A 27,792-nucleotide genomic window follows, 5' to 3' on the forward strand; every position below is an offset into this window, starting at 1 on the left:
ATGTGTTTATTCCCTTTAATTACATGATCTGATGGAAAAATGGTATCACTGTACAATACACATACACATTCCTTTACTCTGAAGGAACCTTGCATAAAACAAAATGTTCAATTGAATTAATAAACAATTCTGTGTCATTTTCGCAGCAAATTCGATTACCAAGCGACACAAACGAACACGTTTACTCAATGGAAAAATTAAACTTCGTGATCGATTTTGTTTTTTCATCAAAGAACATCTCTGTGCGATGAGGAGGTGCTTGATTTATAACTGCAATGGAATTAGATTACATCTAATTTTCAATTTTTTGAAATGGATGAAAGCGGTAGAGGATAAGTCGTACCAGGTGTGTTTCCGTTTGATTCTTTCTCTCTCATTTCGTTTGATTGTACGATAATGAGAGAATGGCACGTAACAAGACCAAGAGCCTCTGAACAAAAGTCTTTGAAAAGTTTTAATTTGAGAATATCGGAACCGACAATCGATCGATATATTGTTGTAATGAAATCGGTAAAGGGTGTAACGTTGGATCAAAAGATCTGGCATCATCAGTGTTCTTATCTCAAATATATCTATTTATAATAATGCAAATCAATCTTTAGTTCAGAATGTTTTGAATGAATGAATGAACGAATGAATTAATCAATAAATAAGAATTGAAATTAAATACATTGCGAAACAAAATTAAAAGTATACAGCCTTTTAGGGTGGTGTGAATTTAAAAAAAATATAACTTACTTACAAATATCATGATATCATAAATAAATTCATGATTATTTTCTTGACAAAATTAACAAAGTCTAAGTAAAGAACGATCATGTTCCTTTCTATGTATGATACAGAATAAAAGTTCATGAAATCATTTGTCTTAGCTTAAGTTCACAGCCAAGAAAGCACTTGTGTGCAAAACGATATAAATAACAACAAATGTTTGAATAAAAAAACCCGAATGCCAATATGTACAGCTACCGGGAGTATAATACATTTCAGACAATCAAATAATAAAACAATACAACAGAAATTAAGTTGACAACATAAACGTGGCATCTCTCGGAGTGACTAGTTTCGCGGATTCTCTCTTCTACTGTCTGTAGCTTATGGTCTAGAATGTCCGGCGGTTCGTCCTGGGTCGGAGACTTTGTCGTTTTAATAAGTTCTTGATATTTGTCCTTTTCCCCGTTGGAGTCGCTCTGCACAGCTGACTCTATTGAAATGTCCGGCTTACGCTGTCCGGTGGGAAAGCTGTCTGTCGTCGTTGACGATGACTGTGTCTCGAGGCTTGTCGTTGTCATCATCGTCGCTGACGTCGTTGTCGGAATCGTCTTACAAGTTTCACCGGTGGAATGTATCGAGAATTCAACCAACGATTGGCGAATGTTGGCGTCTACGTACTGCCAGGCGTACACGTCACAATGACTAGTAGGAAGTAAGAAAGCACGATCTGGATAAACAGTCGAGAAAGATAAACACTTGGAGTCTTTGGACTCCGTAGCACTTTGCAAAATCACAAGCTTCTCCCAGTAATTCTCTTTGAACGTTGCTGCACAATAATAGGTAAAAGACTTTATTGTCACATATCTACAGTTGTGATACTCTAAGCGAAATACACTTGAGTCTACACAATCCTGATATATCTCACCAGGACAACTTTTGTTTTCACCAAACTGCGCAGTGAAAGTGAACACCGACGGTAAATCGCATGACGTGGATTTGAAAGTTCGTGACACGGAGATGATTGGCTTGAAGGAGTTTGGGTAGGAGTGGTACAAGTCACCCACAGGCTCTTCGTCCGGTCTAAAGCGGGATTCGTCGCAAATAGTCTTCCCGGGGCTGTCTAAAGTAATGGGCCAAACGAAACTTTGGCTGATGCTGTATCCAAGCACAGATTTTCCCAGACGCTTAAATGACACGCAGGTGTACCGAGGTCTACATCCGTTAAAGTAGACCGATTCTGTTGTATACATTCTCGTAGAACGAGACGGAGAATCTTCAAAATGAACACAAGAGAACTCCCCAACGTCGTCGACAGAGAGAGTAGAGTCACTGATGTTGACCCTCCTCGTACCATCGATATCCTGTGAGTACCATTCGCCAAGAAACCTTCGAGGAAATGAGCAGATTGGTAGAACTGAATTTGGATCGCACGATCCACAGGATTTTGGACACTGGCGTTTGTCCATTGGAGAACACAACCTTGTAGAGCAAGATTCGTACTCGTCTGCACAAAAACTTCGTTGTACTTCTTTTTCTAATGTTAGAGAATACGATTTCTCTACGTTGCTGTTCGTATTCGATTCACTCGAAATCAAATCGGGAAACAATTCCACTATGATCTGATTATTATAATAACCCAAATCCCGTTTTGGTACTCTCATAATCCATATACCGTCGCCATTAACGGCTTTGATAACCACAAATATGAAATTTTTTGTATACCAGTTTGTAACACAAAAAGTCTTTTGATAGATATTCATTGGGACAAAGTATGTACATTCACTCCTCCGGAAGTCAAAAGTCATTCCCTCCCCTGCTATACACTCGATCTCTAGCCTCATAGGAAGTTCCATGAAGTTACAACCATGGGCGTTACCATCAGAATCACGCATCTTTAAATTGAAACCCCCACTAAACGGACACCGTCCAATTTCTTTGTCCATCTCTTTATACGAAACTAACAACCACTCATCCAATACTAACTTTCTATCATCACACACATCCGTATTTTCGGAGAAAGAGGAAACTCGCATTTGTAAAATAGACTTGCCTCTCTCCAAAAATTCAAAACACTTGAATTGTTTTCTCGTTGCGGAGTTGGATTCAAAAAGAAAGGCATACTCACCACGCCTCTCTACACAGTTAAGCTCGTAGGAATCCCCAGGAACTTGAAGATTTTTCATCACTAAGACGTCGCCGCTGAACTGCAGAATCTGTCTGGCACCCTGTCCCGATTTTACTTTGTAGTGCCACTCGTTGTTTTTCAGGTGATCTGAGAAGAAGCACGTGCTGGCCACAACAGCGGTTTTGCACGTCAGCCATACGATGCCTAGAGCAAGCAGCATCGTTGTCTTCTGTGAATGAAAAAAAATCATGCTTACATAAAACCATTCCTCCAACCTTGACAATAATTTAAGTTACCATGGTGCGTTATGTATAAAATTGTCGTTGGATTTCGTCATTTCAATTATAAAGATTTTAAAAGACAAACTGTATTCATATACATGGAATGTACTCATAAAGTACATACACCCTATTAATTCATATACATCTCCATGTATACCATCTTTTACAAGCATTACGTATCTTGAAACAGATCATGACGTTGCATTCAATTACACGTTGCCGTTAGTAAAATACATTTTCTTTTAGTTATTTCCGTTTTGTTTTTGTTCTGGTGAAATCATAACTTCACCATGGCCAAATAAAGTAGAAACACTTCTCGTGTTGAATCTAAATATCTGCCGACATATCTTAATTTTGCAGTTAATCGTGTCAATGAATATCTTTTTGACCCTGTTATTGGCTTCGACAATTTTCATACTCTTCTATCACGACACAATTGAATGTCCTATCCTCCTAGTTGCTTGCAGACAATAAATATCTATCGAGCATCTAATCATTGAACCTCTAATTAATCTCTCAAATGAGGCTGTGCCTTGGATGTCATGAATATGTCGTATGCGTTGCTGGCAGACGACAGACCAAAAAATAAGTAACACGTCAATACAAAACATTAAAACCATGGTTACAAAAACCAAATGCTTTTTCGTGCAATTAAGACATTGGTCGGAAGGTACCAAGGATATTCGCCCGCATTAGATAGCCTAATCAGAATTGTGAGTCTGCATTGAGGGATCTTAATAATCTGACAATGCAACTCGTTTGACTTTCCTCGCTTGACAACATTTTGCACTTGACAGTTGGGTTCGTGCCCCGTTGTTCGCTTTTCATTTTTTCTGCGACATAATCTTTTAAACAGAATACCATAGCTATAATCACGGGTTTTCACTGAATGAATAACTGCGGCATTTAATCATTTTCAGCCAGCATGAATGATCCATCTACCCTTTGTGCTCCTGGTTTTTGTTCTTTAGTATGTTCTAAAACATCGACACAGACTTTTCTCTTTTCCCCCTACTCCTTGCCTACATTGTTAAAGGGTTATTGTAAATTCCAGCATTCAAAAGCAAGTAGCTATAACAAGCTTCAGGGTTGCGTTACAATCAATATTTGGGACTCGTTGTACGTATAATTCCTGTAATTAAAACAAGAATAAGAGAGACTATTATTCCTCAGGCATAATGATCCTGTTTAAGATAGCTACAACGATTACTAGTGAAAACCGTTTTAAGTTTTTCCTTTTCTTTTCAAACTATTTCCGATGAAATGGTCAAATATCGAGCCCGATGTGGTTTTAAACCGTTAAAACTCTACATTCAATATTGAAAAGCATGAAATGTATTCACTTTTAAAGTACATATGGCAAACAAATACCTTCTTCATGTATGTAAGCAATCATTGACAAAGGCTCATGACACCCAAACATTGTGATAATTCGGCCTTGCACTTTTAAGATTAGATACTTCAATTCTAATTATTGCAGCACCTATAGCAATACACCACATACATGTAGGCTTCAAATCGAGTTAAATAAAATACATATTGTGGAATCCGGGAAATGATTCCCTGATGTCAAGGAAAAGATAAGTGTGAACATATCAATTCTGAATTTAAAACACAAGAGTACGTTATCAGTAAAATTAACTTCATAATATGGACCTCAAGAGCAATGGCTTTAGTGAAGTCATATACTAGTATACAGAAATACTCTTTATTTAAACAAACTACAAAAATGTATTTTTACTATTTTAAGCTTTTTTTTTTGGGGGGGGGGGTATAAAATAAATCAAAATTTTGATAACTATTCTAAATACATGTACATGTATTAAAGAAAAAATTTTAAAACTGGAAATACTTATATAGTTACAATTAACATATATCTATTGGTGACTGGCCCTTATACACCAGTTTCCTGTTACGTGTAAATACAATTCCGAACCTAAGCCTAGCCACCAGTTATTTACATCTGCCTTGATCAATTGATGTTCATATACATGTACATGCACTTTGCGACCACGCATCCAAAAATGTTCTCTTGTTAAAAAAAGGCAACGATCTGTTTATATCCGGCTATAACTGGCAATTGTTGGGGATTATTGTAGCTTTTGTATATCCCCTTTTCCAGACAATAACTCTTTGACTAATTACAAAACGGATGTCGAGGAGATGATTTCTAATTAACCCCCTTTTTTCTTTCTCGCTCTCTTCTCGCCGGCAACATAATACATATATCAAGCAGCAGCATTGTGAGACATCAGTAGCCGCCGCCGATTTATATTCCTCAATATTGTCTTCCACCAGCCCTATATCACAGAGACTGTTATTGGCGTATCTTTCAAAAATGCCAAGGAATTGAAATGCAAGCATGATGGAAAATTGTAAGTTGCTATGACAACTTATTTGAAGCCATATAAAGTTGCGTTTGACATTTAACTAATTTTATGTTAGCTATCTTGCTGAAAACAATCGGGTTTTTTCTTTTGTTCAATTTAAAAAAAAAAGAGTTACTTCAGGAATCAAATACAAATTTAGACGAACTTGAAAAGAAAATATTTTTTGACATTACAAAATTTCTTAATTGGAATGCGAACCACAAGCAAATATCTCCTGTATATTTACTGGTTGAGCTCATATTAGGGGACACTTTAATTTAAGACGTCACGCAATTTACTCGATAAAAATGAATTCAAGACCATGTAATTATATATTAAGCATGACAAATATGTTGATTTAATTTTTTCAAAGAACCGACCCAAAAACTACTTCAAAAACTTAAACATCTCTAGACCATGTCAAACATCTAAAGTTATGATAAAAGTTAACGAACAGGTTATACTAAATTACTGGACAATACAAAGAAGTACTGTGCTAAGATATAAAAGAAAAGAAGACGTACTTACTCCTCGGCATCAGCTGACATTTAACGTGATATCATCTGATGTGATCTAACACGGATCACTACCGCCCTCGTGTGTTCAAGGCAGTCCAGTTCCTGCAAGCACAAAGACCGATTAGAGGCCTTACATCTTTCTTAACTAATCAATGCTTACCTAGCCCAGCTTCTGCTGTAAGTACTATACATGCATTTACCTAAGCCAGGTTGGCATTTTCAGACGCGTTAGAAGACACGTGGTATGTGGTGTACATTTCAATTAAGCACTCAATCATTATTCGCCAAAGATGATATCAATTTTTGGACATGCTCGGATCTATTGTTACCCGTTTCAATATGTTCGTGGGTTTTTTACTCAATGTCTTTAAATATTTTAAAACTCTCCAGGTACAATTGAAAGGGAACTGAACAAATATATTATACTAGCTCGACATTGATCTAGATTTTTAACCAGATGGTTAGTTAAAAGAGTTATCACCTGCGCGCGCCAATAAATACAATGCAAATCGATCGTTTTTATGTTGCTCATGAACACCCAGGCGAGCAATTACGTACGGGCCCTGGCAGAATACGACTACTGACGAAACAAAAGCAAAGGCCTGAGCGGCACGTAACCTATTGGAATAGAGGCCCTATAATACTACCCTTTTTGACACGGCGCGATTTCCTCCGAGAGACAAGCCACCAATTTGGGCTGGACCGAGTTAAAAAAATTAGAGGTTCCATTGAATGCATGGACACTTCCGATCGTTTGTTAGGTTTTCAGTCACGCATCGTCTTTGTTTATTACGAACAAAAGCACAAAAAAGCAAGAGGAAAAAGCTTAATTTTTGTACGATAAAATACAGGAAATACTTTTTTATTGCCTAAAAATAAATGTATATACATGAAATAATAGTTAAAAAAAAACTATGAAAGTCGTTATTTTCTGACTTTAGCCAATACTGACACTTTCATAATTTTTACGTGTTATGTTTCAATTTTCAAAATAACGATACAAAAGCAGTGAGACATATAAAATCAGTTAAGAAAACAGCAATCGATATCTTTGTGTCACGAACAACATTTGGAAGCACGTGGAAAATCCTGTCCACTAATTACTTGTCGTTATCGTAATGTTGGTAAGATGCCGATGTTTATGTTGTATTCAGTCTGCTAATGACCAGGGTAGGGTTCCTGTATATTTAGAGACTGATACATGTATGTACTTCGCATATCGTAATGAAGTGATAACAAAGGAGGAATTTTGTGCGCTAATTTGTATTTGATGGTAGGATCACGTTAGTACCTTGAGAAAAATACATGTTACTTGGTAATGAGGACCTAGAAGTGAAAATTATCCGGAAACTATGAGAGAGAGAGAGAGAGAGAGAGAGAGAGAGAGAGAGAGAGAGAGAGAGAGAGCACACAATGGGTTTCAGCTGTGTAAAGGTATCATTTTCATAGATCACGGACATCAAATGTACGGTCATTATGATGTGAACTTATAATACACATATAAATTAATGTAATGCAATATACAGCAAATAAAGCTAGAGTTTCTCTGGACCATATATCGAATTTAAGAAAGCTGATATACCTAAACACCGAGTCCGAGACACTATCATTGTGTGACTACTGTAGTGTACGCATATATATCAACCAAAACCGGCATGATGTATAGTGAGGATGTCCGCAAAATGAAGCAAATCTGATCCCGACACGATAATTCCCGCGGATTCCAGTGGCAGTCCTTCCCTACCACCTGCAACTAACTGTCAACAAATCTGTGAGTTATTAGCAATTCCAAAGACAAACCTCGAACAATTACGTTGTTTTACCAATACATTGTTATTGCATTGCATTGTTCACTGGCTTATCGTACCCCTGTTCCATATTGTGTCGACTGAAAAATGAACGCGAGATAGACATAGATTTTACGAATTATTAATGGCTTATGACTAAAATGAATTTTATTTTTCATTTTCATCTAGTAAGATTGTTGGTATATGCGGATATTTCGAAATGGTGGGGAGACGGAGGGGGGGGGGGGGGTTGTTGGAAGTAAAAGCCTTCAAAAATTATTCAGGCAATGGATTATATGTCTGGAGTTAATTGTTTAAAACAGGAAGCAGTTCGACTCTAATGGCTGCACTTTGAACAATGTTTGTCTGCTAGCTGATGCTCAGTTGTGCTTTACTTTGTATTTTACTAGTTAACAATGCATGTAACTCTCTTTCATATAAATTTCGCTGATTGCAGACAGACAAAGAACCTTTATCAAGAGTGCATCCACCCTTTTCTGTGACTCTCTGTATTTAAGAATATAGAAAAAAGGCAATTTCGGTGCTTCTTATTCATTATTCATTTTGACGTAAGGCTAGATAACTGCCAATCATTGCCATGGCAGGAAATTACAAACCTTCTCATTAAATATTAATACCAAAGGAAGAAGGCGCGTAGATTTATTGTCGATAAGGTAACAATATTATTCTTGTATTTCTTCCTGTTAAAAGACAAAGAGAAAAATTGGCAATTTTTTTTTAAATAATAAAAATAGAAGAGGCCACCTTTTATAAAGTATTAGAGTTTAGCTTGTTTTCCTATTCGAAGAAGGAGAAGAAAGAACTGGTCAATGTTATTGCTCATTAGTACGCGAATTTTGAAAATCCTGCGGCTGTAAACGATCTGTACATGTATAATATACGTTTGATCTATCTGATATACTGCATGCTATCTCAATAATCTTTGACAAGTTACAAGAGAATTGTTGAATGATCTATTATGTAATTCTCCTATGTTGTTTCATATCACTGATATGGCACGGTATGGTACTTCCGTACGTTCATCACCAAAGAGGTTTAGCCGCAAATATGTACAAGTACAGCGCTAACTAAAGGCAAAATTTCTATTTTGACGGTTGGACTACAATTCTACATCTAAATTCGGGGAGGCTGGCTGGTCAACAAATTACCCATAAGATCTACGTTAATGTTTTTATAAACATTTACTAATTCATCATAATTTAGTTAGGAAAATTCCCATTTATATTAATGAAGTATGAATATGTTCACAAAGTTTAAAATATGAATATTTTTTGTATCTTTATAAAATGGAATTCTTCTTTTTTTTAACGAGACTTATATACCGAGGAATCATTAAAATTCCTTGTGGCGAATATTCGTGGATGTAATTTTGTGCATGCGTCGGTTTTCAGTTTTAGTTTCAAAATTTGTTCTTGTCGAGGATGTAAATTCATGGTGGGGGGGGGGGGGGGGGGGAGGGGGGGGGCTACCTACAAACACCACGAAAAATGAGCCACCATGAATTCCTAAACTTTCACAGTAGTCTAAAAATGGCCACAAACTTTCAACTATCTTTTGCTTTTTAGTAGATGGGAAGCGACCATTGTTGAATACAAATATTCCTTTTATGTCCTTATTTTAATTGATGATGACCACTTCAGCGTCTTGTGAAAGAATTTTCAGATAATCTTAGTCTTACACACCTCATTATGAAGGTTATAACATAAAGGAGATGTCTGACAACTTAGCACAGTTCAACGCAAAAAAAACTATTGGAAGAAGATGCAAGAACACAATCGGATTTTCTTAGAAATAGGATAGAAAATATACAATAGATGTAAATATACGTGTATATTGTAATATGTTTACGTGAATAGATAGATAGATAGATAGATAGATAGATAGATGATAGATAGATAGATAGATAGATAGATAGATAGATAGATAGATAGATAGATAGATAGATAGATAGATAGATAGATAGATACGTGTAGATAGATGGATAAATAGATAGATAGATAGATAGATAGATAGATAGATAGATAGATAGATAGATAGATAGATAGATAGATAGATAGATAGATAGATAGATAGATAGATAGATAGATAGACAGATAGATCTGTACATCTATTACAGGTATATACATGTGTTGGCGTTAAACCTTATACCGTATGTCAATGTCATTATCTTTACTAAGAAGCTTATTGGCGACCACTAAAATACTTGTGAAAGAATTTTTTAGATAAACCACTTCCTACGTCTCTCAGAATTAATATTCTGACGTGAAAGGTAGTGTTGTTGGACGACCCATCGCAGTTCTTCCACAAAAACTGTATGATTCAATAATTCATGAAATACGTCCATAGAGTGCCATTTACGCTACTCATTAACCGATACAAATCAAAGAAAAGGCCTCGTCCTATAGAACAAACACATGCAACCGTGCATGTTTTAAAACTGAAAATAGTAGAAGGATGAGATGAATTGTAAAGAATAAAAAATAGACATGGTTTTCTAAGACACGACCATAATAGAAAGGTAACATATGTGGAACAATAGCAAGGTTTACATGATAATGAGAGATATGATAATGAGTCTATTTTGTTCATTGCAATATGAACGTCTTTTTAAACATTGCCTATATTGGGCTTGTATTGTAAACAAGTGACCCCCTGGAGATTCATGAATATTTTAATTTCTGGTTTTTTTTTTTTTGGTGTGTTAGCTCTATATTCTTAATTAACAAATACCACCTTTAAGCAATATTGTACCAACTTAGAAGATGGAAACTAATGCCAGCTTTGCTATAATACAATATCAAAATAATAAGTTTTTCCGCATTCTCCGTCGTATTTTTAAAGGAACCGTGATTAAGCATTGTACATGTGTGTTGTTATTGGTTTGGTAAGCATTGTGTGTTTTTTTGGGGGTTCCAAAATTAATTTGACAATCAAGAAATAAAGAGTAAGCTTATAAACAACTACATGTATTCACTTTATTATAATTATTATTTTGTTCATCTTGTTTGTAAATATACGTTCGTGATGTAGTTAATTAAACCAAAAACCAACGTTTTTCAAACCGTTGCTATCTGATTTACGAATATCAAATGGTTGTATTTAATCGAAGCTAGACCCTCTTTGCAAGATAAATCAGATTCAAATTCACTGAAAAGGTACAACTATTTAAAAAAAAGTCAATTGTCAATTTCTTACAGACCTAGCCTCAGAACTTTGATCGATCGAAAATTCTTATAATCCATCGAATTGGAACGTCGAATGACAATTAATTTCTAGAAACAATATAGTGTAGCTTAGGTTGAAATCGTTTATAAGGGAGCTTTTATTCAATTATCATAATGTGAAGTTGGTTTCTCGATATAACGCGAACAGTCAGTTAATTATTCAGTGGACCTCGCAATGGTCAATTGTTGGAGTCCCGAATGCATTTGCGATTATTAATAATGTAAACAAAAAGTGTTTTACTGTGCAATCATCATTGTTCGTGGGAACCAAAGTTCGTGGATTTTGTAGATCAATCTAATTCACGAACTTATATATACAAATAAATGAAGTGGGTTTTGCTCTAACTTATAGTCAGTTTATCAGAGGAAAATTGTCAGTATAACTAAATTTCAGATCAGTTGTAGTCTAAAATTTCATTAAACCCCCCCCCCCCCCAAAAAAAAAACAAAACATTTAACATGCAAAATGTAATATCTTTACACAGATAAAATACCAACAAAAAAAACAGCACTATCGCTTTTTCATAACAAGTATTAACTATAAAACAACTGCTTTAAGATGTTAAAAATACGTTAATACACCCACTTTTGTACTAATTAAAAATCCTTATTCACTCTAATAGAGTTTATCATGACATAAATTTAAAAAATTCAATATAACACTATCAGAGATACTTCTGATGTGAAAATTTGACAAATCCTGTTGTAATCTTTGGTACTTACTGTGTAACGTTCCTCCAATCTTAGCATCATTGCTTTAATCCCAGGCGAGCTTTGGTCTCGGTTGTATTAAAAAAAAACCCGATTTACGCCCTCAGTGAAAAAAAAGACTTAGTCTTTATTCCGCCTTGCTGGCTCGAACATATTTAGTTCCACATCTATAATCCATTTATTCAGTTAATCGGGCAAAAGTTTCCTATAAAAGTAAATTGAGGACCGGGAGACAATTCCTGGAGCCGGAAAAATTTCCTGTGAATGCGGGAACTCTACCTGCTACTAAGCTAATGAAATTTATCGCTAATAATTGAGGAAGATGGCTTAAGCTAGTGCGGTCAATCTTTGATTGCTGTAACTGCAACGGACCGGGGCGTAAACTGATGCATAATTGATTTATGGTGGCAAATTGCATGCACAACCCATAATTAACTTACATCGACGTGTAATTTTATATTCCGGAATGCATGCTAAGGGGGTTTAGTCAGTTATTACAATCCAAAAAACGAGATCCCCTTTTCTCCCAACTATCAATTTTACTCAGTTTTACACAGAAAAATTGCGAATAGCCGATATACAATTCAATTTGGTTATGGCAAAATACAGGGTTGGGATAGAAAGCAATGGATAACATAATTTTGGCATACATACAGCATACAGATATATACGCACGCTTACTTGCCACCCTTTTATCTGTGCTATTCATTGAGAGAACGCAGAGTGTCTCTCAACCTGCTTTGGTAAATGAATAATATTCGGTGACTGAAAATGCGCAAATGAAGTCCTCAAAATCTTATTGATTCATCATAATGTACGCCTCTGTCAACTGTTCACAGACTTCTCTTTCCGCCTCGTCAGACAAATTGTCATTCATTTTTTGGAAATTTCTGCTGTTGCTCTGATTTTAACGTTACTATGACAATAGTATATTAGTAGATCACATTGGCAGGATATTCGTTATATACAGAGAGATATTTGGTAACCAGGTCTCTGGTCAAAGACCGGTACATAAATATTCTTTAAATTACATTACAACTGTGAAATACTGTGATCTTTTAATGAAAGTTTTTTTTTTTCCACATTGAAAGGAAGTGTTATTTTTCATTAGGAGAAAAGAACCATCAAAAGCTACACTTTTTTATTGATTATTTTCCATATGTGCTTTTTTTGTCCTCATGCCTACATGAAAATGTAAAGGGGAAGGTACAGATTTCAAATGAATTTCTCACTAAAATGTAGGGGGATGGGGAAACAGAAAACTCATACGGACCCAATTCACCGTTTAGAACCATTTTAACAAGACCTTGGACTTTCGGTAGGAGGTGCTATCTATTTCTTGCATCAAAGCAAGTCAAAAATGATGCTGGTTTCGAGTGAAATATACATAGATTGCGTAGTTTTAGCTCAAAAGCCAGCCAAGTCGTGTTGATTTAATTCAAAGAGCCATGGCTGAGTGGCCAGTAATGAAATAGACAGGCCTACAAATGTACGTCTCTCACAATGCAGTTTGACACAACTACCAAACGTCCAAGCTCTTGTAAAACTGGCTCTAATTCAAATTTACTTGGTTCTTTTCTTTAATTATTCCTTAAAGTTTTCCTCGTGTTTAAACTTAATTGGTCATTATTTAAACTAAGTTTCATACGCAATGTTGTTTTGCATTTCAGCAGAAATGTATACAGATAGGAACAGATGAAAAATCGAAGAAAATGTGTTGAACAGAAAAGACAACATTGAATATCCCCTACATATATATATTGAACTGACTTAAAAGGTGAAGGAAATATTAATACATTAATGCCAAAAATGAGAATTAATTCATAATAAAAGAATCAATCGTGATAATATCAATAAAAAGAAATTGAGCTGTGTTTTGTTCGTGTCTTCGCCTTTTAGTGCCAGAGGTTGGCTCTCTCCCGACACCTTTTCCTTGGATCTCGCTATCGTCCATCAGTGAAGCATAAATCGGTGCCAAAACCTACAACGGCATTGTAAGTGTGAGGTTTAATCCAAACATTATGCTATGGTAAAAATCCACAAAACTTTTTTACACCCAAGGAATGGTTTCGGTTAAATTGGAATCGATTACTACGGTCCCGTAAAAACCCTACAAAGTTCTTCAAATTCTGTGTAATTCCATTCTAGAACGTGAATGCTTACTATTGCACAGCACTTATTGGCAGTTGTTTTTATGTTTGAATTGATAATGATTGATTTTTAATTTAGATGGTCGGAGAGACTATCATCTTTATAAGTATTCGCCCAGACTCTTTCTTCTATATATGCCACTACCTGTAAGTCGTAGTTTTCAAGACACGTTCTTACTTGTCAGAGAAAACCAAGCTCACTGGCAAAAAACAAAATCAACATTCGCATCTGTTCCGATCCATTTGCATGTTATGTTCATGCATATTGTAGCCATGTTTTTATCATTGATATACCAGTATTTATATATCAACGGTATATCTGTGTCACTTCTCTGTAACAGCTCTTTACTTTTCATGACCTATACATTTTGCATGTATTCCATTGCACGCACAATAAACTAATTTAAAATCAACAATATATCGATGACGTGTTCTGTTTATCGATTGCCTGTATACATTTTGTCAGAGGCACAATGTCATGTAAAATATATTAAATAGTTGACATGCAGCTTCAAGAACATTTACAAGACACAATTTGATCCCATGGCAAACAATATATGTAACATGTATCATACCGGGTATTTGTCATCATGACAATTCTACGCAATAAAATAAGAATTGGTGCTAAGGTATTGAAATTGTACAATGCATATATCACTTGACTGCCAAATAGGTGGCAAAACAAAATATCATATTGGCTGTATTTTCATAAATAATATTGAAAGATTGACAAACAAAAGTAAATTCGTGAAGATTAATAAAAAAAAAATTGACCATAGAAATGCAAATGACATTTCATTCATTTCAAGAATTCATCTTGCACTTTACCGATCATTTCTTGGTTATTTATTTCTTTAATGCCTGCCCAAAAAACACCAGACTACATTTACGGTTAAGTAGTATGTATATCATTACATTTACATGTAGTACGTTGTTTACATTTACATGTACAAGCATATTGCACTGTATACATTTACAGTTACAAGCATATTGCACTGTTTACATTTACAGGTACAAGCACATTGCACTGTTTACATTTATAGATACAAGCATATTGCACTGTTTACATTAACAGGTACAAGCATATTGCACTGTTTATATTTACAGGAACAAGCATATTGCACTGTACATTAACACATTGATGCAGTAGGACTGCACTATCAAGACTTTGTACAAGGACTACGTAATGTTTTGTATATGGTTTAAGAGGGTTTGATGATCATGACCATTTTTAGACCGTATTGATCTTCTTTAGAAGAAGAGCCCTGTAAAGATAAAGGAAAATACTTAAATTTGAAACTAAAATATATGGAATATTTAAACATGTAGATAAACAAATCATATCTAAAAATTTAAGCTAGATCTGACGGGTAATTTACATCCAGCCTCCTTAGTTAATTAATACTAAAGTTGAAGTCCATCATGTTAATTGAAAATGACCGAGGTGTCGGCGATTGTTTAAATAAGTTTTCTTTTCTAATGTAACTAAAGTGAATGCATTTTTAAAAGCAGAAGTTTTTGAATTGATTCTGGAGGAATGTAATATTCTTCTTCCTGGTGGTAAAAGGTCGAGGCAGTTTTGTAGAATCCTACAAAAAAGTAATATTGGTTTCGATAATTTCGAATAATATTAGAAAACTTCAAAAATATTCAAAACATTCAATAACTTATTCAAGATCCGATCGAGTTGCATGGTACCAATGAGGTTTACTGCCTGTGAAGACATATGAGATTACGTTATATAAAATTCAGAATGTTGTAAACATATATTTTTAACTAGATTATTTACATCCTCAAGGGGGATTAAGACTTAATATCAAAGGCAAAATGATCGACAGAAAAAGTAATAAACACCAGGTCATGAAGAATGAATCATTTTATGGCGACTGGAGTACTAAATATATTTAGCAAACTTGGTCACTGACAAAATCCAAGCAGGTAATTTCATAACAATACATGTAGTATAGGTAATACCAAAAGACACGCGTGGTCAAGTCTTTTGGTTTGATTATACGTGTTTCATCACGTCTAACTCAAGTATAGAAATTCCTAGAATAGATTCTTATGTTTATATATAATGAGAGAGAGAGAGAGAGAGAGAGAGAGAGAGAGAGAGAGAGAGAGAGAGAGAGAGAGAGAGAGCAGCAGCAGGGGTGGGGGTGGGGGGAATTAAATTTATTATTCATAAGTCATGATGGAGGTTGTTCAGAAAAAATAATGCAACACGAAGAAAATGTCAAATGATTTGATTGGGAAAGAAGTATGGTGGTGAACTTTGTATACAACATCGATATCCCCATCAATGTAGCGCAATTATAAACATCAGTTAATTATTATTTAACATTATATTAAGATAAAATATCCAGACCCCCCCCCCCCCCACCCTTGAAATTTCAGATTTCTAAAATTTACAGAGTAAAATTACCCCCCCCCCCCTAAAAAAAACTATGAGGAGTGTGCGGATTTTTTTCTACATACAAACGACAAACGGGTAGATAGATCAGTTGGGAGCAGCGTGTAGGTGTTTTGAAAAAAGGCTATTTTTTGTCTAGTCTACTGGTAGGGAGGGTAACAATAAACATTTCCTTCGAATACAAGCAAACTTTTTTTAAAAAGAAATTTTATTAATGTGTATCAGTGAACAATGTTCGACAACTCGTCCCAGTTGTTCTATTCATGAGCTACGACTAGTTTTTTTGCATAAGTTTCCCTAAAAAAAGAGAAAAGAAAATATATTGCTTTTATACCCAACACACCAACAATTGATTTTGAAAAAAAAATATTAATACATGTTTCTAAAAATGTTTTAACCTAGGTCCCTTACATTAAAAACAGGGCTATGAATTACTTGTGTGACCTATCTCCAGTGAAATTAAATTATTTATTGGGAAATGTTTTTCAGCTTGACATTCACGTACATGTATGACAAACACAATGACGTCATAGAATTAAAATCTTAAATAATTTGTTTGTCGACATTGCAAGTGCATGTGGGTTTTAATTACATTGTTTTTACTTCTCCAAACCTCCCCACTCAAAATTGAAGTCCAAATTATGTTGTTTTCTGTCATTTGCAATTGCGTGGGACAATATTCGTGGACTGTTAATCTTAGAAAGATCTATCAGGTTGCTTTTGCGTGGAATTTCCTACGTGTCATGTACACATATTTGCTATATAATTTGTTGAGATATGTATATCAGGGATTACAACGCTATCAACAAAAAAAGAAAAGAAAACAAAACAAACCTTTTAGAATCTTAAATTCGGTTTATTCGTTACCCTAGAATGTTTACATTTTACTGTGACTGGCAGTAACTAAGCAACAAAACTATCTGTTATTTAATGGAAAAGGTATTACAGTAACTAGGTCAATAACACCGAAAGGATAATACCCCGAACCATCAATAAAAGCTGATGTATATTTAATGGTGAATCAATAGAACAGGAACACTTATTGTTATTTACTACCCAAATGGGCATATCAAGCAACAATCAAACAAACTTAATTTCGACTCCCCCTTCTCTCTCTCTCTCTCTCTCTCTCTCTCTCTCTCTCTCTCTCTCAAAATACTAGTAGGTTCTAAAAGTTTTGGCTACTTTGTGCAGTCGACTGACAGTTGTCCAACAACGTTGAACCAACCTGTACCTTCCAACCTCAAAGAGACACTTAAATACAAAAGACAAACGAGAACCAATCAAACAACATCAAAATGAAACTAATTGATCTTTTATGTACCAAAGCAATATCTGTCACAACTACAAAAATATATATTAGGAGTCATTATGTAAAACCTTATTCTTTATCTTGAATACTCATTGATCATGTATATTTCACATCGATTTGTATTAATGATCAAATTGAGATCTTGAATAAGTTACTTTGTCATTAGAGCATATAACAAGAACAAACTATGATAAGAATCTACAAAAACGATGATTTTATATTTCTTCAATAATATCGAAACTGCAAGAGAGCCAAATTCTTCGTGGGTTTTCCCTCTTTGCTCTTTCTTGCTTTCCTTGACTGAGGTTTCCTCATGCCTTCTTCATCCAAATCACTAAATCCAAAATTATACGACCTTCCTGTCACATCCATTTCATCTACATCCGTCCCAAATTTCGACTCGGCCCCCTTCCGGTCCGCTGAGAAACGCCCACTGTCGGAACTTCCTCCGGAATTTTCCTTGTCAGACACCTGAGCCCGATCCAGCTGTTCCAAGCCAGATTGCACTTTATTTGCCGATGTTATGGAATCCGTCTCATTGTTTAAATTTGATACTTTATTTGAAAACATTTCAGTCAGGCGCCTTGCTCTTGTCCACAAAGTCCTCTTATGGTTGGTTTCTTCATCGTCAAGGCTTTTTGATCTCATGTTAAGGTCCTCGTTTGACTTTTTTCTACTGAAGAAATTCAGTAATCGTCTGATACTCGTTTGTCTATTCAGCTTTGAACCTGAAACCATATCAGAGGCAGTGGTCAGTGATTGTTCGGTTCCAAACGGAACGGTTAGATGCATTCCCATTTTTCTGGAGTGAATATGCATGTGGTCATTTTCTTCTCTTTTGATCCGTCTTGCTCGATGATACAAAAAGAAATCTACGATGAGCCACGTGACCACAAGGGAGGTCGTGCACCCGACAACCAGGAGCACCAGTTCGTATTTACCAAAATCTGCAAAAAAAATATCAAGCATTGATTCATTTTACGTGTAATATTTCTTTCACATAATAAAAGATATTTACGCTTAGATTTAAGACTCTAGTTTTTGTTGCATTTAATTCAAATCCAGTTTGTTATCAGATAAATTTGCAAGTCAAATGTAGAATGATTCCATCTGCATTTTTTGCTGAACAAATAAAACGCACACCATAAAGCAACTCATTTGTCGGATTACCCCTTCCCCCCTATAAAAAGAAAAAATTACAGCAAAACCATTAAAATAAAACAACAAAAAACCTTCCACCAACTTACTTTTACTGGTCTTATTGCAACTCATGCGTACAACTGAGGAAATGCAACTTTGAATATTTAATGGCCTTACTAACTAAACATTTCACATTATAACTTTAAGCTGTAAAAATATTAATGTTTTACTTATCACTTCACACAACACGTCTTTATCCTCATCTTTAACTCAAATTCATACAATTATCAGACATCCAAATTAAAAAATAATGTTTAAAAAAAACCTCAAATGTTATAACTGTATAAATATAATTTTTGGTAAAATTATGTTTTGATCTATAATGGACGATCTTACCATACATGGGTAACATAGCATGAGCCCCATTTAACGGCAGTCCAAAATGCATTAACCAAAAGGAAAAGGAACAAATCTCAGCCAATCCTTATTGATAAGACCAAAGCAACAACATGATGCATTATTCATGCCCTTGCCTTGTATTCGTGTTAAAAAACCTGTCAATATTGCATGGGGTTAATAAATGCAAAGCAAAGAAAATGGTTTTGTCCATGTTTATTGCCTAGACAGAGATTTCTGAATGGGTATGATTAATTAGATAAATGCATGCTGAAAACATGCATCCCGCCATACATATATGTATATAGACGTATGTACAAGGTTGATTATTCTAGATAAGAATACTTTTAACTTCTTAGTATTTTGAATACGACATTAATTACCAAAGATTTCGAAAAGATCTCCGACATCGATCATTTGATATACATACATGCATGTGCATTAACTTATTGGTTTGGGTAGAGGTTGATTGACAATGAAATAAAATAAAACTCGCTGTTCCTCTTTATATCGATAACGAGGCTCTATTTGACGGATGTTTCCTGTTATTACACATTGTCGTTTCCAGAGATATAGTTTTCATATCGAGAGACCAACAACTTGCTTTTAGGGAGCGCAAAGCTAACTCTTTAAAACGAGAACGCCTGAGCAAAGAGCAAATTCGGACTACTGCTACCTTTGCCATAGTGAAAATTTTGTGGTCAGATTCGTACTCACAAGTCCGTGTAAATCGCAAATGACTACTAATGATCTCACAAGAAATATTTTTTTAATATAGAAATCAATAAAATAAATAACGTATTCATATGATATTCACCTTTGATTTCTTTTTTAATAATCGGCCAAGTAAGAATGTCATGCATTTAAAAGATAAATAAAACGCTCTGCTGATTCTAAATAACATTTTGCAACTATTTGCTTTTCATTTTTTTTTAGTAAATTATTCGGAACATTGTTACTCTGACGGATTCTGTGGAATAATGCCTGCTCTTTTTACGTAAAGTCACAATGTCTAGACTAAGCACGCGACATTAAGCGTAATGAATAAATAGCTCGGCGGATCCAACTGTGCACGTTCCTGATGAATCTGAAAGTGAAACTGTGATCGTTTTTAATGGTTTCGCCCTCCAGATCGCCCCACCGTAAAACACAAAACTGTTTATGTACAATGGAACGTAAAATATTTCATTTTTATTCAAATCGATGCATCCATTTGTTAAACCACGCTTTTAATTGATAATCAAGTACCCGTGTGCATTTACTATTCAATTAATATTTATTCTGCGCTCGCCGCAGCTACGGCCGTATCGTAAAACAGACTTTTCCAATCCTTTTTTTTTTTTTTTTTTTCATTTTTTTTTTTTTTTACAAAAATAGCAAATAAAGTTGTAATACAAATTTCTACTGGTTTACACTATCTGAAGGCACATCTGTCTCATTTTCCACGCTTTCGTCCTGTTTGTCATTCCGAATCACAGGAAACAAATCAAGTTCCTCGTCTTCCGACAGTCTAAATGAACCTTTCTCATCAGAAGACTTTCTCTGAAGATTTCGTGGCGAGTTGATTGCTTTTGCTTTGAGTTTCTTTTTAAGCTTATGTTGTTTTGGGACAAACCTATTTTCTGCTGGGGACGAAAGAGATTCTTGCATTGGTATCAAACACCTCGGCGTTTTTCCTGTCACTTGTAGTTCACGTGAACATTCTTGTAAATCTGACGAAACAGGCGCAGATAAATGGTGCATTTGTAGTCTTTTGGGTTTCTTTACTGGGGCAGATGCCGTTTTCTTTTCCCTTTGCTTCACTTTCTCTCGATGAAACAAGCAAAAGTCTGTTATTAGCCATGTGCAGATCACTAGCATTGTCAACCCAACAATGATGCTGACACGGAGATACTTGTCCAAGTCTAGGATATAAAGAAAAAAATATATAAAATCAACATATGAACTCACCTGAGGATTTCATGTCATACCCATATTTATTTGATATACTATTGTATTTAATGGCCATAATATCACAAAGTTATAAATAAAACAAAACAATATTAATAAATCCCAAACTGTGACAAGACTTACTTGTATGTTATTGTTTCGCCCCACACCCTAAATAAGGATATTTTTTTCATAAAAGGAATAATACTTATAAATGAAGCGTAGCGTTTTAAACAAAAAATATGTTTTGTATCATTTTAAAATACAATGTATATCCATCTGTTGAAATTCACTGGTACATATCAGGAACCTTAGTCATCGAGGAAATGGGGAGGGGGGGGGGGGGGGGGGGGTCATTGCCGATTGAAACGGGTTTATATTTCTCATAGCTGATTTCTTCTAGTGCAGATTTTTTTTTTTAACAAAAAACGACATAAAGTCTAAAATTTACTTCTTTGTTGTTAAGAAATGTTTTATCGGCGAGATATTTTTAAAAAAAAGGGTTTTAAGTGTATCTATATAACAATTTCCATCAACAAGAAAAACATAATCTTTCGGATAAATTAGATCAAACAAAAATCAACTTTCTATTTACCACTAGTTATCTGCGTCATCTTTCAAAATGATTTGATCCACAAACAGCACATATTTCTTATTTGTACACACTTGAAGAACTTGCACCAACAATCAATAGTTACTGTAGGTCTGAGTCTAACAACGCATAGGATTATCCCTCTTTAATCGCATTAGTTCATTAACAGGAAATCCTTTCAAGTATTAAAGCACGCCATTTTCAACTTAAATTCTATCTCGTTTTGATGTATGCAAACTTTAGACTTAAATAAACATGTTTTACGTAATGAATACTATAGAATTCTATAATTTATATATTATTAGTTTGTTGAGGAAGAAAAAACCCCGAGAAACCATGCATATACATGTAATTTTCCTTCTTTTTTAATTCAGAATTTTGATCCGCGCCTGATCTAGTAATAGCATTAATAATGAAACAAACAATGCAGTTGTATGCAGTATGTTTCTTGAACATGACACGAAATCCTAAGTTTTAACACAAAATTTTTAACTCTTCAGCAATGGAGGTTTGGAAAAATCTGAAAATGAATTGAAAAATAGTAACACAATTAGTTGATATTTTGTGGGATTTAAACTTTTATCGGTGGAAAACTAACGTTAAGGTACCTCACTACAGCTAGACATACTTTTTAGGACACAACGTCACAAGATGCGGATTAATATGTTTTGTTAAATGTTCGAATCAAATCTTTGAAAATGTGAAGTTTTATCCAAAGTTGCATATCTTTTTAATATCAAAACTTCTTATTCACAATTCTATCTATCTATCACAATCTAGTTATTTTCTGCTGAATCATCCTGATTTCAGAAACTATTTCAAGGTGTAGTGAGCCATCGTAAAAGGTAGTTAAAAGGATATCCTAAAAAAAAAAGGAAAAAAAAAAAACAAACAACAACAACTAAGCGGACAATTAATTTCAAATCAACATATTTCTATCGTATCAACCGGTCAACGTTTTGGCAATTTTCCCCGAATCACTTTGTTTGGCACTGGTCTGAGATTCGGAATAGACGTTAGTCAAATTTTTCCGTCTCGACAAATCTCGCTGAGATTATGGTAGAGTACGTAGTATCTGCACAATAACGCCCCGTCTTTTTTTTCTCACCCTGATTTTTTTGGAACTTGCGCTAGCCCGATCGTAAATATGAGTCACATCAAAAATATGATTACAGTGGAACTTCGATGTCTCGAACACTGATATCTCGAATACAATTGATGTGTCGAAGTGATTTGTAAGTCCCAACTACTTATCTTTTTAAGTATTCTACCCTCAATATCTCGAATACTTTGATATCTAGAAGTTTTTAAACAGTCCCATCTAGTTCGAGATAACGATGTTTGACTGGACTGTACATAAATACACATGGATCTAAAGTAACATCACTCAAACTGTAACTGTAAGGTATTATCCCCACCACCCCACCATTCCGTTTCACCAGTCGGAGACTAATAACAGGAAATAACTATAGATTCGGAGGGTTTTTTTAGTTACAATTTTTGCAATCGCGTTTGCTAATTCATTTTATAAAATATGTAAATAAAAAATCTTCTTAATTCCCAAAATTCTGTTTATTTATAACGTCTCTTCTAATTTATCTGTAATTCAATATAATATGTGTTTTTGCCGTATTAAAATAATGAATGAGTGATCTATTGACGAGTAAAAAAACTTGACGTCACAATGTATGGCTAACTGACGTCACAATGCCTTATATTAACTGTGACGTCACAGTAACTGCTTACTTCACAAGGAACGCGTATATTATTTTGCTTGGATTAGAAAGAAGATTTATTGAAAATGTTCGGATTTAGCGACAAACATTTAGCCTTTTTTAAAAGGCAAGTCTGTAAATATTTGTCTTCTGGTTACGTTTTGTCCAATAATACATTATCCTGATTATTATCTTAAACACAATTATTTCCATTGCGCAGTGAGAAGATATCTGAATTTGCTAGCCAGTTGGCACTTGAGTTGGGCAAAACATGTGGAGTTGGTTTATTGGTAAGTAGCTAACGCCTTGTTGGTCACAGAAATGTCGGATATATACACGTATACTTAACTATAAATAAAATTCAAAATTGTGCGTTTGCACACCCATACAAACAGACTACTTTATGTGCCTTACTCAATTCAATGCACAACTTCAATTATCTATGATTTTTTCCACAGCCCACGGTGGCAATGTCTGCCGGAGCTTTGATTATCCTGAACAAGAAGCCTGCAATAATGGTAAGTCAACTCCTACATGTTTAATTGTATACACGAATATGTTGTTTAGTATACATGTAGTAACGTTAATTCAACGATCTTGGCTTTGAGCTACAACATTAACAACACAATGCTCTGTACATATAAATACTTATTTTCTCCTTGTCTTGTAAAGAAATAAAAAATGCAGTTCATGTAACTTACATGTAGATCATAAAGATGTAAAGCTTGTGTAAGCAAGAATCAGCATGCACATCATTAAAACAGAGTTTCTTCCTTAACAAAGCTGAATATTCACAAAGAAAAACACATCGACATTACAGCAGTTGTTTTCTAACAATACCTATACCAAACATAGCATCTGAAGAGATGAAAAAGACCCTAAGCTTGTCATTCTGAGCATGCACCTCATTTGTTGCCTAACTACGGCACTAAATAATATGAAGAGAATATAACTTAATTATCCGCCCACTCTTGACTTTCAGAGGTTTGCAAACATGGCGTGGAGCCCACAGGGAGAAGGTTCTCCTCTCAACAGGCGTGATTCTACGATGTGCATCACTATCCCTACCTCGTCTAGCTGCATGGTCGGGGTAAAAAATGAATTTGTGGAGTCTTCCACAACTACTCCCTCATCCAGCTGTGTGGAAGGGATGAAAAGCCGTAAAATTGACCTTGATCCGACACCATCGACACATCTGTAATTACACATTAATGCATATTGATTATTACACCCCAACACCGCAACATTTTTGGGTAGATAGGTTTCACCTTGTCCGTCTGTCTGTGCAGTCGTGTCAGGTCAATATTTTTCTAATGGAAGAACAGTGCAAATTCTAACTTCATACAAAGATTGCTTCTGACCTGAAGGTGTGTCATGATTTTGTCTAAAGGTCATTTTGGCAAGTCCAAGTTCATTGGAAGGAAATGTGCAGTGCAAGGGTCAGTTGTGCAAGGTCAAGGTCGTTGTATAAAAAATACATAATGATTATTCTTGTCTCGGCCAAATCTTGTCATGGAAAATGATAAGAAACCAAAATGAGACACAATGATTGCTTGTGACATGGAAATATCCCTGACCTTGAACTTTTGTTATATGGGTTCTAAGTTCTAGTTCACTGTAAGCAAAAAGACGCATCTATTAGAGAATAATTGAGTTATTATAGATTCTTAGCGGGAGTATCATTTGTGAACCTGCTCACAGTATCTCATGTGTAGCTTTATTATTTTAAGACAGTTATCAGAATGAATTTGAAATTGACAGAAAACCACATTCATATTCCAGTAATCATTTCTTTTTGGTGAAAAAATATTTTTTTGTAAAATAATGTTGATCTCATTTTTGCGATTGTATAAATAAAGCAAAAGTCAACCAAGTATCTTCAAGGAAACAGTTTACTAGCGCAGGCTTGTTTGTGTTTAATATCTTTTTATACCCCCGCTCCGAAGGAGAGGGGGTATACTGTTTTACCCTTGTGTGTCTGTCTGCCTGTCCGTCCGTCCGTAACAAAAATTTCTGTCGCATTTATCTCAGCAACTATTTATCGCAGATGCTTGAAATTTTAACACAGTGTTTGTTAAGGCATGCCATATTGTGGGATATATTTTTGTACCAATCAGACATCAACTTCCTGTTAAATGACGACTTTGTTTATTTTTAGCCAAAATTTTCAAACAAATTTCCGTCAAAGAATTCTCAGCAACTGTTTATCACAGATGCTTGAAATTTTTACACAGTCTTTGTTAAGGCATGCTATATCGTGGGATGTATTTTTGTACCAATCAGACATCAACTTCCTGTTAAATGACGACTTTGTTTATTTTTAGCCAAAATTTTCAAACAAATTTCCGTCAAAGAATTCTCAGCAACTGTTTATCGCAGATGCTTGAAATTTTTACACAGTATTTGTATAGGCATGCCATGTCGTGGGATATATTTTTGTACCAATCAGACATCAACTTCTTGTTTAATGAGTACTTTGTTTATTTTTAGCCAAAATTTTCAAACAAATTTCCGTCAAAGATTTCTCAGCAACTATTTATCGGAGATGCTTGAAATTTTTACACAATATTTGTATAGGCATGCCATATCGTGGGATATATTTCTGTACCAATCGGGCGTCAACTTCCTGTTAAATGAGTACTTTGTTTATTTTTAGCCCAAATTTTCAAACAAATTTTCGTCAAAGATTTCTCAGCAGCTATTTATGGGAGATGCTTGAAATTTTTACACAGTGTTTGTTAAGGCATGCCATATCGTGGGATTTATTTTTTTATCAATCGGACGTCATCTTCCTGTTAAATAATGACTGTTTATTTTTTGCCAAAATTTTCAAACAAATTTTCGTCAAAGATTTCTCAGCAGCTATTTATCGGAGATGCTTGAAATTTTTGCACAGTCTTTGTTAAGGCATGCCATATCGTGGGATATATTTTTGTACCAATCGGACGTCATCTTCCTGTTAAATGAGTACTTTGTTTATTTTAGCCAAAATTTTCAAAAAAAAAATTCCTCAAAGATTTCTCAGCAGCTATTTATCGCAGATGCTTGAAATTTTAAGACACTATTTGTTTAGGCATGCCATATTGTGGGATATATTTCTGTTCCAATCGGATGCCAGCTTTCTGTTAAATGTCGACTTTGCTTATTTTGCATATTCACATCAGAGCGGGGGTATCACTAGTGAGCATTGGCTCACAGATATCTTGTTTTATATTTATTCTTTCATTCATTCATTCTTTCATTCATTCATTCATTCATTCAATCGTTCATTCATTGTCCAACCAAATTTCATATAAAAAGCATACACAGATTGTCGGTCAAGGTCGAGCTATTTCGCTATGCATCATTAACCGCGCCTGGTCAGACTCCGGTATTGAACACAGTCTTATGTCTTCACGTGATCGAGGATGCCTAACCCGCAGTATGGAGACTTCTGAGCCAGGGCTACCGTCTCAAATACAACAAAGAAGAGAGAATGGTCATTACAAATTTCGTGACCACTGTTCCCAGTACTCGGTTACTGTTTCGCACGCTCCACTTGGCTCAATAACCATGTAAAGACCCATCACCAAACCTCTCGACAGTCTCCCTGCTTCGCACTGAAAGTCTTTCCTTTGGAAGCCTGCATTTGTATATCGTATATCCTAGTATACATATACTTGTAATATGTTCAGTTGAATTAGATTATAGAAATTGTCAAATTTTAACTGATTATACAATGAATAAACATCAAAATAGTAAAGGTAACTCTGATATTTACCTTATTTTTTTCCATTGCTTCCTCTCTCAAACTACACTCACAGACAACTCAACCGTACATTATTTATAACTCAGCCACATTGAGCTTGTATGTCTTATGCATTCAATCTGCTTATTTAATTAATATCACACAATAATGCAAAAAAACAACAACCCAAAAACAAATAAACAAAAACAAAAAACACCAAAAACCCAAATCAGATACAAGTTTCAATTTCTATTTATTTCCCTTAAGAGAACCCTATTGCAAAAATAACTAAAATGGGAGCCCACATTGCTTACCTTAACAACAATGCTTGTATCTCTATTTATTTTAAAGTATGAAACTCTTTTAAAATATTGCATTACTGTATACTATTAATAATCATCATGAACTAATAATAAATAACATAAATGATATGTGTATAATGTTGAATCGAGGAATTACAACAATAAACATGATAAAAACGTTTAGTAACAGAAGTATTTCCATTTATTGAATTTCAGCTCTAAAAAGAGGAAATTAAGATATTGTTTTTAATGTTAAAAGAGGAAAACTTTGTTGCTTTAATCGTAAAAACAACTTCACAATAGTGAGTACTGTTTCTTGCATGCTCGTTGAAACTCATCTAGCCATTCTAATTTTATAAGTTATTC

General features: G+C 34.8%; 2 protein-coding genes and 1 long non-coding RNA gene across 8 annotated transcripts; 1 reads left to right on the forward strand and 2 right to left on the reverse strand.

The window, feature by feature from the left end:
- Window positions 1-12,180, reverse strand: LOC105337294 (uncharacterized). Of its 5 annotated transcripts, none has more exons than XM_011441950.4 (3): window positions 11,763-12,180; window positions 6,018-6,109; window positions 1-3,068 (listed from the first exon to the last, which is right to left on the reverse strand). In XM_011441950.4, the coding sequence occupies exon 3, from the start codon at window positions 3,057-3,059 to the stop codon at window positions 987-989; it is 2,073 nt and encodes a 690-aa protein (XP_011440252.3). In that variant the 5' UTR covers window positions 3,060-3,068; window positions 6,018-6,109; window positions 11,763-12,180; the 3' UTR covers window positions 1-986. The 5 variants fall into 5 exon arrangements, with proteins under 5 accessions (XP_011440252.3, XP_011440253.3, XP_011440254.3 ...); XM_011441951.4 differs by having other exon boundaries at window positions 6,014-6,109; XM_011441952.4 differs by lacking the exon at window positions 11,763-12,180 and adding an exon at window positions 6,208-6,391.
- LOC105325939 (uncharacterized) lies at window positions 7,174-27,145 on the forward strand. 2 transcript variants are annotated; one of them, XR_010712051.1, is made up of 4 exons: window positions 7,174-7,778; window positions 23,618-23,687; window positions 23,856-23,915; window positions 24,380-27,145. It is a non-coding gene; the product is annotated as an uncharacterized lncRNA (long non-coding RNA). The 2 variants fall into 2 exon arrangements; XR_010712052.1 differs by lacking the exon at window positions 7,174-7,778 and adding an exon at window positions 23,451-23,532.
- On the reverse strand, window positions 17,838-19,311 carry LOC105337291 (uncharacterized). Its single transcript, XM_011441945.4, has 2 exons — window positions 19,162-19,311; window positions 17,838-18,572 (listed from the first exon to the last, which is right to left on the reverse strand). The coding sequence occupies exons 1-2, from the start codon at window positions 19,211-19,213 to the stop codon at window positions 17,851-17,853; spliced, it is 774 nt and encodes a 257-aa protein (XP_011440247.3). The 5' UTR covers window positions 19,214-19,311; the 3' UTR covers window positions 17,838-17,850.
- Window positions 27,146-27,792: the final 647 nt, after the last annotated feature.

The sequence above is a fragment of the Magallana gigas genome, chromosome 3 (genome assembly GCF_963853765.1).
Source record: "Magallana gigas chromosome 3, xbMagGiga1.1, whole genome shotgun sequence".
NCBI lineage: Eukaryota > Metazoa > Mollusca > Bivalvia > Ostreida > Ostreidae > Magallana > Magallana gigas.

What these genes read in the sequence shown, in the direction of transcription:
- LOC105337291 (XM_011441945.4), bottom strand. Translation starts at nt 19,213, where the DNA reads ATGCATTTTGGACTGCCGTTAAATGGGGCTCATGCTATGTTACCCATG. An exon ending in TGCTATGTTACCCATGTATG is followed by an intron (nt 18,573 to 19,161) that starts GTAAGATCGTCC and finishes TTTTTTTTGCAG; the next exon opens with ATTTTGGTAAATACGAACTG.